Below are 18,504 nucleotides of genomic sequence, written 5' to 3' on the forward strand. Positions count from 1 at the left end.
ATGAACTCATGAATTAAATGTGTCTGCTAGGCGAATGCATTCTAGCACACATATGTGGGGGTGTATGAGCATATATATCTGCGTGTGAGTTTGTGAATGTGCTTATACCTGTGTGTGTGGGGGAATGTGCATGTATATTTGTGCGTGTGTGTGTATATGCATGTGTAAATTACTCACTCGTGTCTAACATTTTGTAGATGTAGTTTTAAAAATACATAACATTTTACAGTTATAAAATAAAATACAGGTTCAACATGGAAAAAAAATGGAATGTCACAAAATGACAAAAATGTGTGAGATGTATGAAAAGGTATATGACACCATGCTTTTTAGAATAAATAACCATTTCTGGCTTGCTGGGGTTTTTATTAGCTCACATAGACAATTCCATCACCTCTCTAACGGAAGGCTAATTTATGCTCCATACTGAGAGAGCACAGTCAGCTAATGAAGTTGGTAATTATCTGCTGGTTAAACAAAGTAAAATCCAAGGGTTAACTCCGTACTATCAGGAAAGTTTAGCCAAACGCTTGCAGGATCTTAGGCTGCCATCAATAAAATGTAGTTACTGTTAACAGATCATTTAAAATGCACAGGCATCTTAAATCACGCTCCCCGAGATAATAAGCGATGGCCATTTTACTGACTGTCCAGAATTCCATCGGCAACTGGAAGTTTTTACAATACAGTAAAAGGCCTTAATGAATCTGAGAATAACACTGTCTAACAGAATAATCCCCTAGAATCACTAGTTCATTAGGCTTCTAAATGCACACAAACGGTGAAAGAATGTGACATTAGGGGCAGCTCACAAGTACAAAAAGCCCTACATTTTAAAAAGGCTACCTTAATTTTATGAATTCTTAATGCAACATAATTGTATTTTTTCTCTTATTTTAGCTCAAATGTAATAGACAGATATCCATTTATTCAGTATTCTTTCAGATAAAATTTCTTTAGGTTCCTTAATTGGAGGAATCTATGATATTATTAGTGTTAACACGTTGCTCTAGGATTCACTGTGCACATCTGCAAATGGAGCTGGCATATGTAAATGTGTGACACTCTGTTAAACGCCAGAATAATTGTAACCCTGCAATAAAGCACATTACTTGATAAAGAATAGCAGAAATTCATAAAATGACACAGGTTATTTTTCTCTTGTATCTTTTTTTTTTTTTTTATAGGAAAGAATATGTAAAAAAATCCTCCGCTATTTCAGTCTTGAAAGTCAATAAATAAAAAGCCATTTAAATTACATTTAACAGCATTTTTGCTAATGACTGTAATTTGTCACAGACTATGCCCTGCCGCTATTGAAATTTAGACATTCTTTAATTGCCCATGGGGTAAAATGGCTAATTATGAAAAAAAAAAGTTGAGCCTGCTCCATAGAAAATGACATGAAAATCAGCAAAAAAAAGAAAAAAAAAAAGCTATTTAAAGTCTGTGATGGGTGAATTCTTTGTGTTATTTCTTTATCACTGAAATCAGCTTATCTAGATCATTTATAAGTAGTGTGAAGCCTACTGAATATAAATGGGAAGACTCCATTTAAATAGAACGGCATGGCCGGTGATCATCTAAATAAAGCATGTTCTTTTATTTTTTATAATATATTTTATATTATATATCCAATTTTATATATATATATTTATATATGTGCGTGTGTGTGTTTTTTTCAGGCAGCTTGTTTATTTCAGCTAAAAAACCGACGCATATATTTTTAAATTTCTATTAAGTAGAAAAGGCATATTTAAAAATGATAGGACCCGATAATCACTGAATATATGACTTATAAAGCACAGACAGGTCTCAGGTTTCGTAAAATACTATTTCTTGAAAATTGGAGGCAAAACATAGATGTAACACAAAATTCAGAGCAATTGTATCCATTTCCATCCAGCTCGATTAACACCTGTGTGGTTTTAGGTTACATGTTCCTGCAGAGCAAATGTCAAATGAAGGCATTTGCAGAGACCTTAGGAATTTTCAGGGAAAAAAAAATAACATAATGGACTTAACTCTTACTTTCCTGTCCATCTTCTCTAGGACGTAGTTAAAAAATGGCTTTGCAGAGTCGACTGAAACGCCTGACTATTATGTGAAAGAAAAGTTAGGTGTAATAAGAGGCTGGCATAATAAATGTAAAAATACAAGGGGGTAGGGTATGAATGCAACTTTAATGGACGGGTCAACCTGGCTGTCCACAACATATGTTGCTAAGCCTCATATGCGTCAGAAATATGTATGAAATGAAATCAAAAGTCTTCAGTTCCAGATAAAAAGTCAATTGTATGCCCCTGTCTTCCCTTCTCTCTTTCCCCCTCTCTAAACAATAGGTTTACTTTGCATTTACATAAAATGTGTCACTAAAGGGCAGAGGTTATGCGGGGAGGTTAAATGCATAGGGCTAGTTATAATAAACAGAAAGCATGTTTGAGGCAAGATAGAGAGCAATTGTTCTAAATATTCTGAATTAACACATCATATAGCTCAGATGGGAAAGAGGACAAAATAGACAGTTAATAGTAAGCAGTGCTTGCATTTGGTTTATGAAAAACACACACATTAAAGAAAACCTCTGTTTTTATGAATCAACCCACATTTAGCAGCTTTCATCAATAGCTGCTCCAGTTTGTGCAAAGGGAAATATTTGCAGTTATTTGGGCAAATATACAAATGAGCGCACTAGCATATGAATTATTGTTTTTAAAAGAAGTCTTATTGCAGGCTGGGCATGACGTGTGGCTTAGTGTGTTTGTGAGGAGACACTGGAAACTGATCAGTCGCAGTCCTGCAGGACACTGATGGCATTGAAACCAACTATTTAAATGCACTAAACGCTGATATTTCATTAGCCGTGCAGAGGGTACAGCCCTGTTTATAATCACGAATGGCTCTTGAGAGCTCAGCAATGGATGATCACAGACTTGTTCAAAATATGTGAAGAAATCCATCCCTGTTTATTTTGTGTTGGTACTTAATCTTGGAAGACTCTTGTATGGATTATTTACTTGTTCCCATTAAAAAAATACAAATGTCTACAGATAAATTCTATTTACTCCAAAAATGTGCCCAAAACAAAATCAAGGTGTTAAAATAATTCTACATAATAATTAAACAGTAAAATATATTTCATACAATAAAAATGTTTTAAGTGCCTGTCTAACTGAAGGGAGTTGTTAGATTATAAGTAGCAAATGTAAATATGGTTAATCATAATGTTATCATGTTGCTGGCAATCTTGTGTTTAGATGAAAGTGTTAATACATGTAACCTTGTGGTACAGAACTATGATATTTTATAGAGAAAACAAAATCCTGGGGGAGGAAGGGGGGGGGGGAAACGAATGCTAGACCTGTAACCTCATTTCAAATATAAAATGAAGAGCCCCAAACAGAGCAATTTATTCTCTTGCTTGGGCAAAGCCTGTAGAATGCTGATGTGCTGCTTCTTAGAGTCTGTTCTGCATGCTAAAGACTCTTTCTTGGAGTAGAAGCCCTCCTGAGCTGAGCATTAAACAGGGACAAAGAGGCAAGCAGCGGGGGCTACTATTCACGCTTCAAAACCCAAAGCTGAAAAGCCAACATAAACCACAGCCATTAAATGATGCACTTTTAAACCATCCAAACTCTCTTTTTATTTCCCTGGTAACCTACTCCTTAATATCTGAACTCTTTTCAATCTGTAACGGTGTTCTGTAGCTAGCGTCTCAGGCAGGAGAGGTAAGTCACACAGCTGCCTGCAACCCAAACTCCCAATTCACAGAATTTCCCAAAATTTGAATGAAACCTTGTTTAGGAGAGAATCGTGTTCCCCCCTTAACCGTGCATCATTAATATGCAATAAAACAAAATATTGCTGCTGACTGGCCCACACACAACCATTGCTACTACACAAATGGAAAGAAAGCAAAGACAATAAACGGAGAAACTTGTAAAAATAAAGTTATATTCAATTGATTTTTTTTTAAGAACATACAGAATATATTGATGCAAGAAATAAATAAATTACAGCAAAAGGTATCTGTCAGACCTTGAATGATATCTTTGAATAACAAAGCTATTCAACATGAATAATACATTCAATTAAACATCCCATAGAATTCAGCAATTATTGAAACTTGTGCATATATATATATATATATATATATATATATATATATATATATATATATATATATATATATGCACTACAAAGATTTGTACAATTGACATACTGCTATTGTACAACTTTCTCAATAAAATGGGAAACCTGATATACTTATTGACTTCATTACATCTGGTCCCTAATAACCTAAACACATTTACATATTTTGTGTTCTTTTCATTTAAAAGCAGCATTGTTTCAGCATCTGTGTATAATACCAGTGTGTGCATGAATATATATAAATATATACATATATACACACACAGACTGCTATTTCTGCTTTTTTTTTGGCGGACCTTTAAAGCAGTTTCCTGTACTGATAAAAAATAATTATCCCTAAAAATGATAAGGTAAAAGGTTATATTTTCCCCTGTTCTGTAAATTGAACTGTAAACATTGATTACCCTCTAGCCTTGCACTGCAGGTAGCTCCCATTAATAAACATGCAGCATTTTATCACAAGTATAATAAAAACAAATGGTTTCTCTTTTCGAAGAGTATTAAAAATCCAAATAGTATTTCAAGTCCATACGGGAACATATAGTATTTTTTGTGAAGCTTATTGCCTAGAAAAATACTCCAGCTACATGGAATCTACAATAATACTGACTTGCAGTTTTCAGGCTCATTGGCCAGTAAGGATGCTGTTTAAATTAGTATAAAGTTGCATAATGAACTCTTGAGTGTTTCTGTTTGCCTTATTAAATGCAAAACGACTCGGCCTAATTCAAGGGGAGGATTTGGGAAACTCAGACCCTGTTTGAATATACCAAATGTGCATTTTAAGGTTCCGAACATGCTAGCTGAATGCAACATCCCTTGACATTACAACGAGCAATGACATTTTGCAAACAATATCCTGAACAAATGAATTCTATTTGAATTATTTTTAACAGATTTAAAATTGAAAAAAAAGCAAATGCAATGTGTATAATTAAATGTATATACCTTCTTTGTTGGTTTGTTGGCTCTTTGATTTTTCCCAAGGTGTGATAGATTTGTCTTCTTCATCTCCCTCCATCAATGATTTCTCATTAGGCATGTACCATGTAGAATTATGCTCTGCCATGAGAGAGTCAAGGTCTATAGTACTCATAGAGTTTTTAACATTGTCAGAGCAACAACTGTTCAATTCACTGTCCACACTTTGAGCAGTACAGTCATTTTTTTTATTTTTCATTCCCAAGGGCTGGTCTTCAGAAATGCTGAACTGTTGTCTCTGAAGCTGTATCTGTGCTTGGAGTATCTCTAAAGGGTGGATTTCATCCTGTGTTGATGTGCTAGTTGGAGTTCGAACCTGTTCCATCCCTGGTGTGCCAGGGTGACCACCCCCAGTGCTACTCAATCCATAACTGTCTGGGAGAGAGGTAGTGTTATTTAACAAGTTTAGACCCATTGACTTTTGTCCATTAAGAAGTCCATGTTCACCTCGCTGAATTTTAGGGGACCCTGTTACCATAGGACAGCTATTGGGTTTTGCTATGTTGTTATCTGAACTAGAGGAAACTTCGTCTTCATTCCCATAAGTGGTGTTGACATCTTCCCCAAAATCAACATCAGGTGAGCTACTGTCTGATTTGGTCACACTTTGAATGCCACTATCCAAAGATGACATAAGATCAGGCTGGTCACCAAGAAGCAGCTCACCTCCCTTGCCCCAAGATGGTGAAGTCAGAGGTTTGTCATGTGGAGCACCCCCAGATTCCCCTGAATTTGCTGATGGACCCTGCTGCCCTGGGCTTACAACAGCACCTCCACTGTCTGCAGAGAATTTTTCAAAGTAATTACCTGGACTTACATGCCCACTGTCTCTTTTTCTCCTGCCCCTTCCCCTCCCACCAGCTGTCACTGGTTTTCCATCATTGCCTGGAGTCACTTCAATGTTGTAGTTTGGGGAAAGACTAGTTTCTCCCTGTGTGGGTTGAGATGCTCCTACCTGCCCTGTAGACTTATTGTTGGCATTGGAAGAACCAGACACTTGATTGCTTTGTGAGGTGGCCCCTGGAAAATAATCAGAACCATTGTTATTGCCAGAATTACTGTTAATGTCTGTTTCTGTCTGGCTCAACTTTCTCTTTCCCTCAGTTTGGCTTTTTTTATTAAATGTTACATTGAGGTTAGGAGCACCCAAGCTAGCAATCATATTCTGACAGGCTGTAGAAAGTGCAGCTAAACAGCTTTGCCCAAACATACTTTCTTTCGCACTGGACTTGCTAAATGAACCAAGAGATAGCGCTCCAAGTTTACTTGCTGCAGAGCGCTGGTTAGCTTGAAAATCAGACTGTGGTGGGTAGGAACTTGGGGATGAGTTTACACCTGGTGGATTGTGTGGGGTTGACTGTCTGTTTGAACCTACAAATGGAAAGCCTGCCTGCCCACCTATGGATGGAGCTGTAAAGTCAGCAGGGCCCCTTCTATCTGCTGGTGTACTAGAAAGCCCTACACCTCCTCCTGGTGACTGCATTTGGGAAAGGTTAGCCATATTGCTTCCAAACTGAGAGTGCATACCAGGTGAATGCAAGGCCTGAACATGTCCTTCCCCTGGAATTCCCAGAGGTTCCTGAATGCCCATCCTATTTACACCTGGTCTAAATAATAAATTTGACCCATTTTGTTGTAAATTCATATCATGGGATGAAGGGTCAGCGGGCAGATTTGAGCCACCCATTCTCCTTTGAAGAATATCTCCAGGTGGGTGAGGGCCAGGAAACCAAGCATTTTCCTGAGCCACATGTGGATTTTGAGGGTCAAAAGTACCAATCCTACCTCCCTCACGATCAAAGTTTGGTTGCTGCATACCACCCACTTGACCTCCATGTACAATGCTGCTTTGATTGACATCCCCATGATGGCCCAATTGCTGTATATTGGCCTGTCTCATTCTCTGTTGCTGATTTCGGGAAGCCATTTGTTTTATCATCATTGCTGCATTTTGGCGTTGTTGAAGTGACTGGTGATCTGAACCAGGGTGTTGCAGCGCTGGGCCAGGAGGAAAACTTTCCGGCACTTGAGGATTATAGTCACCTGGAAGACCAGGGTATGTAGAAGGGGACAGGTGACTCTCAATGGCAGCATTGTGAATGTTACTATTATTCCATGCAGCACAGTTATCCACGCTATGATTATTTGGGAAGTCAAAGCGTGGCCTTTTAGTAACATTCATATAGGGAGCATCAAAATGTTGCAATCTTTGATTTGGAGGTTGCTGTGGAGGTGCTTGTTGCATACTGAACACGGATTCAGAATATGGGTGCATATTCCTATTCTCAAGTCGATGAATGGGGTATTCAAACTGTGCATGTTGGCTTTGCATTACTGGTCCATTGTCCTGTAAGTTTGGGTTGGAGGTATTGGCTTCTGTTTGCTGTTGCCTGGTGATTGCGGGTGGGCAAGAGTTTTGCCTTGCAAGTAAGCCAGTCTGCTGTTGTTGCAGCAAGGGATGTCTGGCATTGACTGCAGGATCCATGCCCACTGACATTTTCCGTGCATTGTTAAATCGCTCAAAAAAGACACCATGCTGCTGTTGTGGGTGAACTTTACCCATTCCCACTAAGCCAGGAGGTCTAGGTAACACAGATGTACCAGGGAAACTGCCGCTGGGGACCTGCCTTCCAGCTCCATAATGGCCATCTGAATCTGATGGAGAGAACACAGGTACCTCAAAGTGTCCTGAAGGGTTATCGCTGGGATAATTGTATTCCAGAGGTTCAACACCTCCTTGGTTGTGAATTCTCCTTTGTTCTTGGTTGTGAGAATCAGAGGTGGAGGATGTAGGGAGCCCGTGAAAAGAAGAAGCCCGGTTAGGAGACTGGTCTAGGGGAAGGCAAGGTGCGGGGACAGCATGGTTACTAGCAGTAGAGTTGGGGTGTTGAAATTCTGAGATATTACCTGACCTCTGCTGTACAAATCCCTCTCCTGATGGATTCTCTGCTATCTGCTCATAGCCCTCACCAAAGGCTTGTTGGTTGCCAATATTGTTGTTGTAGCCCATGAAACGACCACCATGCAAGCAGGAGGCAGTGGCATCAGGTCCATTAAAGTTGCCACTGAAGTGAGGGTGATGCTGGTGCGAGTTGGGGTGCCCATGGTGAGGATTATGCTGATTGTTAAAGAACCCATGGACAGGTTGTGGCTGCATTCCTCCAGGGTGGATGTCTGATTGTCCCCTAGCATGGTAGCCATAAGGCTCTCCGTTTAGATTGAGGTTCATGCCTAACATAGAAGGCTCGTTCAACGCTCCCATGGCAGAATCCACAGCGCCCGGTGCCCCCGCAGAATGAAACGCAGCGTTTTTAAAATGTGAGCTCATATTCATCCCGGGCTGAGTAAAGTTTCTCTCTCCTTGGCCAGCGCTTCTGCTATTGATCTGCGGCTCAAACTGCTCCAGCCCAAACATAATTCCCAAGCGATCAATAAGGCATGGCAGCAGCTCGTCCCGCTACTGGTGCTATCGCAGTCGCTTGTCGCAGTGGCAGGCAGGAGTGCGGGCTGTGGCGGAATTCATGCACAGTGTGCGGAGCCACAAACACAAGTGGAAGAAGTGGAGCGATGTTGTGTGCGGAGCTCTCTCAGATGAGCTCACATTTTGTAATCTGATAGGGCCTGGGCTGTGAGATCACAAGTCAACATTTTCTTATTGCGATCTCATGAAGAGCCAATGCAACAGCCGCTCTCCCCAAACCACAAACACATCCAAGAAATCGCCCCAATTGGCCCAAAGTAGGCAAATCAACAAAAGTTCTGCAGATACCTTAGTCCGTGCAAATCCGATGCCCTTGGCTAGGGTCGCATATCCACATGGGCAGGACTGTCCCGGGTCAGAAGGGGAATGTGAATGAAGAAGTCTTCCTATTGCCTTATCAGTAGGTGGGCTCCCCTCCAACTGGCTGCAAGTTTCAGCGCCCCCACCTCTGGCATGGTGTCACCCTACTGAGTGTCATCTGCAACCACCAGCGCCTGGGATCTCTGCCCGCTTCCACTACACAGCGCAAAGTGCCGGCGTGCCCGGAGCCCAGGCTCCTGCAGTCCCCGGAGCTCAGATGCTGTCCCTAAGGCTCTGACTGCTCCGGATCTCTATAGCCACTTGTGGTGCCTCCGTATCCAGCAAGCCGGCAGCTCAGTATTCAGCTTTGTCCCTTTGTTCGCGATCAAGCAGTCGGGGCTTCTCAGCACAGAAGCGGAGCCAGGATCTGCCCCCCCTCTCACCCCGGCAGGAGGATTTGAGTGTGAGGTCCCGGCTGTCCCCTCGCCGCTCACCCAGCCCGACACAGCAGCAGCAGCAGCAGCAACAAGTTTTGCATAGAGCAGCAGCGGCCGCGGCAATCAATTCCTCGCATTCGCTGGCAGCCAATGTGCGGCAGGGGGGGCGCGGCTAACACTTAAGGTGCTCCTTCCACATTAGAGCAGTGAGGGAGAGGGAGACGGATCTGGCATTTATTTCCATCATATAACAATATAGGTTGGTGAGAGCGACCCTGGCCGCCTGCCTCTCCTCACACTGCCATGCCCTGTTTGTGTAAGCGCAGCTGCTGCCTGGGAGAGACACAGAGAGAGGCAGAGAGAAGCCCTATCTATCTAGCAGCAACGCAGTATCCTTTTGTTAGGGGCTCCCCCTTCATGGAACTCACATGAGGGAAGTGGCAGGAGAAAGCAATGTGATTATTGGGGGGGGGGGGGACTCTCTGGGCACCCACTCTAACTACTCACACTGGCCTGGCCTTGTACAGAGCTCATTGGGGTTTTCTTAGAACAAAGGCCACTTTGGGTGTATGTGACAGTGGCACTCTACTACCTGCACCCTCACCTGCTTTTGGACTATAATTCCCAGCATGCTGTGCTGGCATGCTACAATGAAATAACATCTAAAGGAATGCGGGTTGGGTTGTCACTCATACACACCACCAAACACACACACAAATATCTATCTATCATCTATCTATCTATATATCTATCTATCTATATATCTATCTATCTACATCTATCTGTCTATCATCTATCTATCTATCATCTATCTATCTATCTATCTATCTATCTATCTATCTATCTATCATCTATCTGTCTATCATCTGTCTAGCTATCTATCTATCTATCATCTATCTATCTATCTATCATCTATCTATCTATCTATCATCATCTATCTATCATCTATTTATCTATATCCATCATCTATATCATCTATCTATCAGCATCTATAATATCTATCATCCATCTATATCATCTCTCTATTTATCATCTATCTATTTATCTGTCTATCATCAATATCTAATATTTATCATCTATATATATATCTATCTGTCTATCATTTATCTATCAACCTATATTTCTATATATTATCTATCTATCTATCTATCTATCTATCTATCTATCTATCTATCTATCTATTGGAGAGAAACAATACAAGTCCATAGAGAGTTCTGTGGCAGTGATTATAATGTACATTGTACATTGCATATAAGGAGGAGAGATGGCAAGATAGCAGTAAGTAGATTGTAATGGATCCAAGCACTTGAAGAGAAGAGATAGTTGGGCTAGTGTTTACATTAGGCTGATAATGACCTGCATATATATGTGTATCGGAATGCCATATATTACTCGCGGAATGACGTGTTTGCCGATCTAACTGCCACAGATGCACATGGGCTGGAAACTGCATGTGGAACGTCCCATTACAAGTGCTCAGCTGTTCTGTATGAAACCAGTTTGCTTCCCCTTTGCTCCAGGAGCCCTTCTCATTGATCATGTGGCATAGTAGGTAATTCTGGGGCTCACTGTTATATTTGCTTTTGTGTTTATCTAACTGTTAAAATTTGAAATATGCTGCTGCTTAGTTTAGGATGCTAACTGGGTTTACAGCAAATCAAGTCTCCTTTAAAGATCAATTAGTCTGGTGCAGCTAAGAGTGGGACCGCTCTAATGCGGAAATCAATAAGGGCAATTTAATATCTGCTCTGTTCTTTATGAAATATTTATCTCCATCATCTTACTTACTGTACAGAAGTCCCGCCTGCTCCATGATCACTTACACATATTCCATGGGATTTGAGTGATGTGGAAAAAAATACCCCCCATTATGAGGGGGGGGAGAAATGAGGAAACATGGGAAACATGTAGCTTAGGTCAAAGATTTGTGGTTCCATTGTGTACTCCTCATATTAATGTTGCACTGAATCGGAAATACCTAAACCGACTATACTTCCTTTATGAAATGAAACATAAAGGATTAACATAGCTGTATGTATGTATAGATAGAGATGATAGGTAGATAGATAGATAGATAGATAGATTGCCATATGTCAGGGTGATTCTCTGTAGATTATTACCCTTTAAATGGACCAACCTGTGTCGCGGAACAGTACATTCTAATCAAGTGACTGCAAAGAACAGACCAGTTTCCACCTTCGTCCTGCTTTCTATATAATACCCGATATCTGGAAAATAAGTCAAATATTACAAAAAATAAAAAAAAATGAAGGAGACTAACGCCTTGGCATGTGGAAATGAAAGGAGGAGGAAACCTATTTGTATATTGCAGCAGATTTGGAAAGGATGTTTTTTTTTTCTGCAGGATCTGGATGCTGGGCTGTGATTAAATATTGATTTTGTGTAATTAGTTTTCATGTGAACTATCCTCCTTGCTGATGGCTTGGAGATTTCAGAAGTGGAAAAGAAATGGATTTGGACATGGAAATTATTACTTAGCAAACTGATGGGGGAGTGGAGCCTACAATCTATTTTCTTATGGTTCACTTTATAAGAGACGACCAAGGCACAAGAATAAAAGGGGAAATTAAAGAACAGGATTTGACATACTTTGTCACACACACACACATATATATATATATATATATACATATATATATGCCATTAAAATAGTATTTTTAAGGAATACTTTATATGGCACAGGTCTAATGAACTGAAATCTATGCCACAATTCTAAAAATGAATAATGGAAATAAATGTCCCAGGGATATCTTTAACCGTTATATCATTATTATGTATTAGAGTCTCACTTGTTCTCTTTGTACCTAGCAAAGCCAAACAGCATCAGTTATATGTACCCCCAGTTCCATAAGGGTCATTAGATATGGTACGAAACATTTATTTATTTATTTGTAGTTATTTATTTCTGTATTTATTTATTTATTTTCAGTTCAAAGTCAGTTCAAGTGGAGCGGCTTTCTTGAGCCTGTTTGTAAGTGCAGCAGAGTTTGGCATGCTTCCTTCTTCCATATATCCACACTGCCCCCTAGTGTGGGAAACGGCCCCGCAGTCCTGCAGGGAAAGTATTGATCTGTGCCCATTTATTTTAAAAAGCGTTTTTTTCCTTTATGTCTTATTTTAAAAAATTGTTTTTTTACATTCATTTTTGGGTTCAGTTAAAATATAAAAAAAATTCCAGGTCCAACGTACAAATTCTAGAGAGATTGGAATTTACAAGTGAGTTGCTGATGTAGCCCTATCCCCCCTTTAGAGATTTGCATTCTGCCATTCTGCAGACACGGTGATAGTTAATGTCCTTTAACTACGGACTCATTTCAGCTTCAGATCGAACAATATTTACATTGCATGAACAGCAATTACCAAATAATACGGCGACAAGAAAACTCAGAATATTCCAAGGATAATTAGAATTCTTTTTTAATTGTTTCATAAAAATCCAAATCATTTTTATTGGTTGAATTTATTCATCATGTAGGCTATGGTGCATTTGTGCATAATTACACATCCAAGCAAAGTGTTCATGTATTAAAAAGCTGAATGCGTTTATATGTGTAGGATTAGTAATTATTGTAGCGAATCCCATAGGCAGAGCATGAAGTAACACATCACACAGACAGGCATTTTTTTTTTTAATAGCACTTCTTCATTGGGCACAATGGTAATAGGGCCCCAGAGATGATGAAATGCAAAAATAAACAACACGGATGAATGAAAATACGTGATTAATGAATAATAATATTCACACACTTAAATATCAGAGAACTGCTAATGTACATGGCATCCAGAAATATGAAAATAAAGTTGGATTTTTCTGTTTTTAATCCTTGTTGCTGGTTATGATAAACATTACTGCCACAGAGGTCTGCTACGTATTTGAGCTATCATGGGGTCATGTGATATTTTATCTGAAACTTATTATACGTCCTGTATTCAGCTTGTTATTAACGTGACATTCGCATTTAGATGAACATTCAGTATGTTACAGATAAGCCTTATTCCCAGTAGCTTTTCAGTTGGTTCATTTTTTGTGTGTTTGTTTAAAATTTCCAACCCTTTTATATTCCCAGCCTAAGTCTAAAAATGCTTTGCAGTTGTTGGGGGCCAGGTTTAGGTTTATTCTTATTTTTAATTGCTTATCTTTCTTTTCAGTCATTGTATGTATATTTTTATTTATATAGAGCTACTTATGTGCGCGGCTCTGTACAGCAGAACAATAAATTAATATATCAAACAGGGTTCAGTACAATAATAAATACAAAGTACATTTACATAAAGATTAATAGGGTTATTTATAAACAATCAATTTTTTCTGCAATCTGAATTTTTTTGCTCAAATATGCTATTCGAATTATGGTTTCTTAAACCTGAATGTTCAATAGTAAGCACAAAAAAATTTCAGTGTAAAACTTCTCCATTTAAAAGCTTGCAAATTTATGTAGAAGTCAATGGGTCCTAACTAAAATGTATGTGTTTTTGCAATTTGAGTTTTTTTAGTTTTTCAAATTTGTCGGGGAGTTTGTAGACATAATGAAAATGATGGGTAAAATGCAAATTTGATGCAATTAAGTGTTTTTTGTTTAATATTTACATTTTTAAATACATAAACAAACATGTGAGTTGGGTAACATTTGGAGTTTATCCGAATTGGAAAACTTGATAAGTAGCCTCCTGTGTCAGACAAGAGGAAAGAGATCCCTGCCCCATACAGCTTACAATCTAAGTAGGTGGGTAACTTTCAAACACAAATAGGTGGATAGTAAATGCTGCATAGTAGAGTTGGTGACACTGCCAGAACTGGCTCAGGACTTATACAATTTATATTTTGTTCTAACTTCTAAACTGCTGCTGCTGCCTGGTTGCTGGGGAGGTTTAACCCCGGCAACCAGACTGCAGTTTAAATACCAAGAGCTATAGACCTAAAAATATAAATGTAAAAAAAAGCACACAGAAGATGAGGATAAATTATAAATTGTCTTAAAATACTGCCATCCACAGGACAGTAAAAGTTAATGCTAAAGTTTACTGCCCCTTTTCGTGATTGGTTGATATTGTTAAAGAAACACACATACAGCTGTATTGCCTCTTGGAGGGCGGAATGTTTAAGCAAGTTCAAGGGGTAAATGAAACATTTTACTTGGTTTGAGCTTTTGCTAAGATAAATGTAACGTTAGTTGAATATTTATTTGCAGGTAAATATGTTATGACTAGTGAGATGTATTATTTTGCCTTACATGTAGTACAGAGAACTTTCTGTTAGTCGCTTTATATTAGAGGGGAGCATATAACAGGTTGACATGAAACCAGCTTGTTAGTGGATCAAACGCACTATAAAGGGTCACACATGTGGTGCCCACTCCTTTCCATGCATTTCTAAATCAGGCAGTGAATTCATCCGAACATAAACACTTTTCAGGTTGCATAGAAGCGAAACAGAAACAGCCGTCTCTCTTTGCTTGCTGTAACTATTTAGTGCAGCTTGTGGCTCCCACCATATCATTTTATCTGGATGAGTGTAACCCTGTCACATTAAAGGTTCCCAGAAAAGGGTTTATTGCGCCTGAAATAAAAAATATGAACATTCTCTCTTTGCATTGAGCAAATATTGCAGCAAATACACTCTTTATTGAATGGCAAAAGTTTTCTATCCTGAACTGAGAGAGCTGGAGCTGGCGGTTCTCGTGGAATCCACGGTCTCTGCGGATTAGTCATGCTTAGAAAGTCTCAATGAAATAATGGTTTAGAAAAACACAGAAAGGTCATGCTATGACCTCTACTCTTACAAGAGATTTCCTTAATTGTTACCAATAAGCTCGGATCTGCGCAATTTTCAGAATTGTGAATAATATTCCATGCTGGGTTTTTTTTTCTGCAAGAATGAAATCACTTTTTTCCAAGATTGTTTTCATAATATTAAATAATAATATATAAAAAAAAGTTGATTTGCAAAATGTGACCATGAAATTAACTTCATTATGGAACTGATTCCGGGATATACAGAAATAAAAGTAAAAGAAAGTCAGAGAGATAAATGCTAAGTAAAATATGTTTAGATCCAATAAGTTCCGTGTCTTTATCCAGAATATTATTATAGTAACAGAAAGACATTGCTTTTGCATAAAGTGTTACCTAAAAAGTTTATGTTATATTCTTTAGCCCTTTGCTATAGTTAAGAAAATGTGGCTCTGCCGCCATATGCTGGTAACACATATTTAAATAAATGTCCATTAAATCTGCAGAAAATCATGGAAAGTATACCAAAAGCTTGACGAAAGCAGAGTATTTAGAAATCTCTTTTTTACATCTGGATTTTTTCTTGCCCTTTTCTTCAAGTGGAGAAGGAAAAAACCATTGAAAAGGGACTATCTTGTTTGTTTAAGTTAAATGTGAGGATATACACACGCCCAGCGAGCAAAACAAATGGCAAAGCCGAGCATTAGTAGCTCCGTGTCAACGGCAAGCCGTGAGATTTTCAGATTGAATCAATTAGGGCCAACATAAACTTTTTCTCATTTTTCTGTAAACACAACATGCTATGGACAGACAACACTCCAGGGGGCTCAAGCTTAGAAAAAAAGTTAGTTATAAAAAAAATTGCATATTATATAGAACCTCTCTGTCCACTAAATCTACATACATTTCTAGCAGGAGCAGGAATGACTATACCAGTGAAACCATGCTAAGCTGATGACCAGGAGTGCTGGGAAGTTATAGATCAGGATTCTGTCTTCTTAATGCAAACCACAAAAGTACAGCTTGTTTTTATAATTGGTGCAGAATTTGCTTCCAGAATGCTATAAGACTCACTTGCCTGCTCTGGGGCCGTAGGTTCAATTCAAGCCATGGAACTATCTGCAAGGAGCTTGTATTTGCTCCCTTTGTTTGCATGGATTTCCTCCCACACTCATACAAACATACAGGCAGGTTAATTGGCTCCTGATAAAACTGGCCATAGTGTGCCAGTACAACAGCCCATTATATTGAGAGCACAATGACCACTGCTCTGCCTCCTCTGTGTACAAAACAGCAACAATTCCAGGAAAGAAGGCAGAAGGTTTCCTGCTTTACATACAATACAAAGAAGACCCTTTGGTCACTGATTGTGCTCTCCTTATTATAAATGCACTGTTATGTTAAACCAGCCCCTTAGCTCCAAAGCCAATGTGCAAAGCTGGCCATACACATTTAGATTTTTAAAAGATCTTTTTGTTATCATAGGACCAAGCTTATCCCTAAACGATAGTTTAAAAGTATGATTTGTCCATCAGCAAAAACAACCATTTCAATATTCGATATTGTTTAGTTGAAGCTAGGGAAACTAACTTATTTGCCCTGCAAACAATTCGACAATGGGCATATTTACCGACAACATTTTTCAAACCTGCCCGACCGATTTTCTGACCGATGTCGGATGAAAGATCACTAGATGTACAATAGTTTGGTGCACACTAACCTTACAATAATTTGACGGCTTTGTTGGATCACACTGAAATTGGTCATTAAGGAAGGAAAAATCATATTCTCTGTAATAATAAGACAGTACCTTTTACTTGATCCCAATTAAGCTACAATTAATCTTTATTGGTGACAAAACAATCCTGTTGGGTTTATTTAATGTTTAAATATTTTTAGTAGACTTGAGGTATGAAGACCCAAATTACTTAAAGATCCTTTAAACAGAAAACCCCACGTCCTGAGCATTCTGGAAAACAGGTCCCACCCCTATAGAGAAAAGCACAGGCGGTGAATATGGGACTCAGTATTGCCCATCTGAGCCGATGATAGAATTCAGTTGTATTATTTATGAGGATTCAATACAAAGATTAAAACAAAGGTGATAATAACACTGTGCAATACCTATATGCAGCATGTTGCCTCTATTACCACCATATTAAAGAACCTTAAGGCATTTCATTTGAGCTATATTCTGTAAATTTAAAATACACTCACTGTCATCAGGGAGAAATTTTGGAATAAATTTGCTGAACATGAGGATTTATGAATGCATAGATCAGGTACGGCTTTGATATAGTTAGCCAACTTAGATGTTACTGGGCCCCACGCTAAATTCAATTTAGGGGCCAAGAAAATTGGAAAGTTGACCTATCAAGATATTGTAAAATTGCTACATATTAGGACTTTCTGGGCCCTGAACACTCCCCATTAATCACAGGGTCTACCTCCTCTGTAGTTGACCATCTGTGGCTTAGCTATACAGGTATGGGATCCCTTATCCAGAAACCCGTTATCCAGAAAGTACCGAATTACAGAAAGTCCATCTCCCATAGACTCCCATATAAGCAAATAATTCTAATTTTTCAAAATGATTTCCTTTTTCTCTGTAATAATAAAACAGTGCCTTGTACTTGATCCCAACTAAGACATGATTAATCCTTACTGGAGGCAAAAAAATCCTATTGGGTTTATTCAATAGTTAAATGATTTTTAACAGACTTAAGTTATGGAGATCCAAATTACGGAAAGATCCCTCATCTGGAAAACCCCAGGTCCCGAGCATTCTGGATTACAGGTCCCATACCTGTATTGCATATAACTGTTTTTTAAAGAGGAGTTGCTTTTTCCACATAAATACCTTAATGCCCTTTTCTACATTAATGACACTGAGGGGCGGATTTTTCAAAATTCCAGTTTGGATTTTTTTCTGGTTGGGGGGGGTTTATCGGCGAAAACCCAAATTTGTTACGGAAAAAATTAGACTTTTCCAAATATTATTATGCAACAAAACATCTACAGTTCCAAATCTGAAAATACGCCATCCAAAACCTGTTAAGGTCATGTAGAAGTCTGTAGCAGATGTACAATTAGAAGATCTGTCTTTGCTTCGTGGTTTTAGAGGTTTTTGTGGTTTTACACTTTGGCTTTTGTGTGAAAAAGTCACATTGTGTGACTTTTTTTTGTTCTTGCTTTTTCAGTTCAGATCTTTTGATAAATGACTGCCATTTGTGGAAATTAATTTTTGTTTCAAACAAATACAAATCTGAAACAAATGAGTTTTAGTAAGTCCCCCCCCCCGCCCCTTAGAGGCACCACATTTCTAGTTGCCTGTCACTATAGAGAGAAGAGAGTGTGGATGCTAACTTGAATGTCTAACCTGGCGCTGCCTTACATGGCTGT

General features: G+C 38.8%; 1 protein-coding gene across 2 annotated transcripts in view; it reads right to left on the bottom strand.

Annotated features, from left to right (window-relative positions):
* Positions 1 to 9,692, bottom strand: part of mn1 (meningioma (disrupted in balanced translocation) 1) — a 45,977-nt gene extending 36,285 nt beyond the window's left edge. The window contains 1 exon segment of one of the 2 annotated variants that reach the window (NM_001100202.1): positions 5,101 to 8,655. In NM_001100202.1, coding sequence (NP_001093672.1) covers positions 5,101 to 8,548 — 3,448 coding nt within the window. In that variant the 5' untranslated portion in view covers positions 8,549 to 8,655. 2 annotated transcript variants of the gene reach the window in all.
* Positions 9,693 to 18,504: the final 8,812 nt, after the last annotated feature.

Source organism: Xenopus tropicalis, chromosome 1 (assembly GCF_000004195.4).
Source record: "Xenopus tropicalis strain Nigerian chromosome 1, UCB_Xtro_10.0, whole genome shotgun sequence".
Lineage (NCBI taxonomy): Eukaryota > Metazoa > Chordata > Amphibia > Anura > Pipidae > Xenopus > Xenopus tropicalis.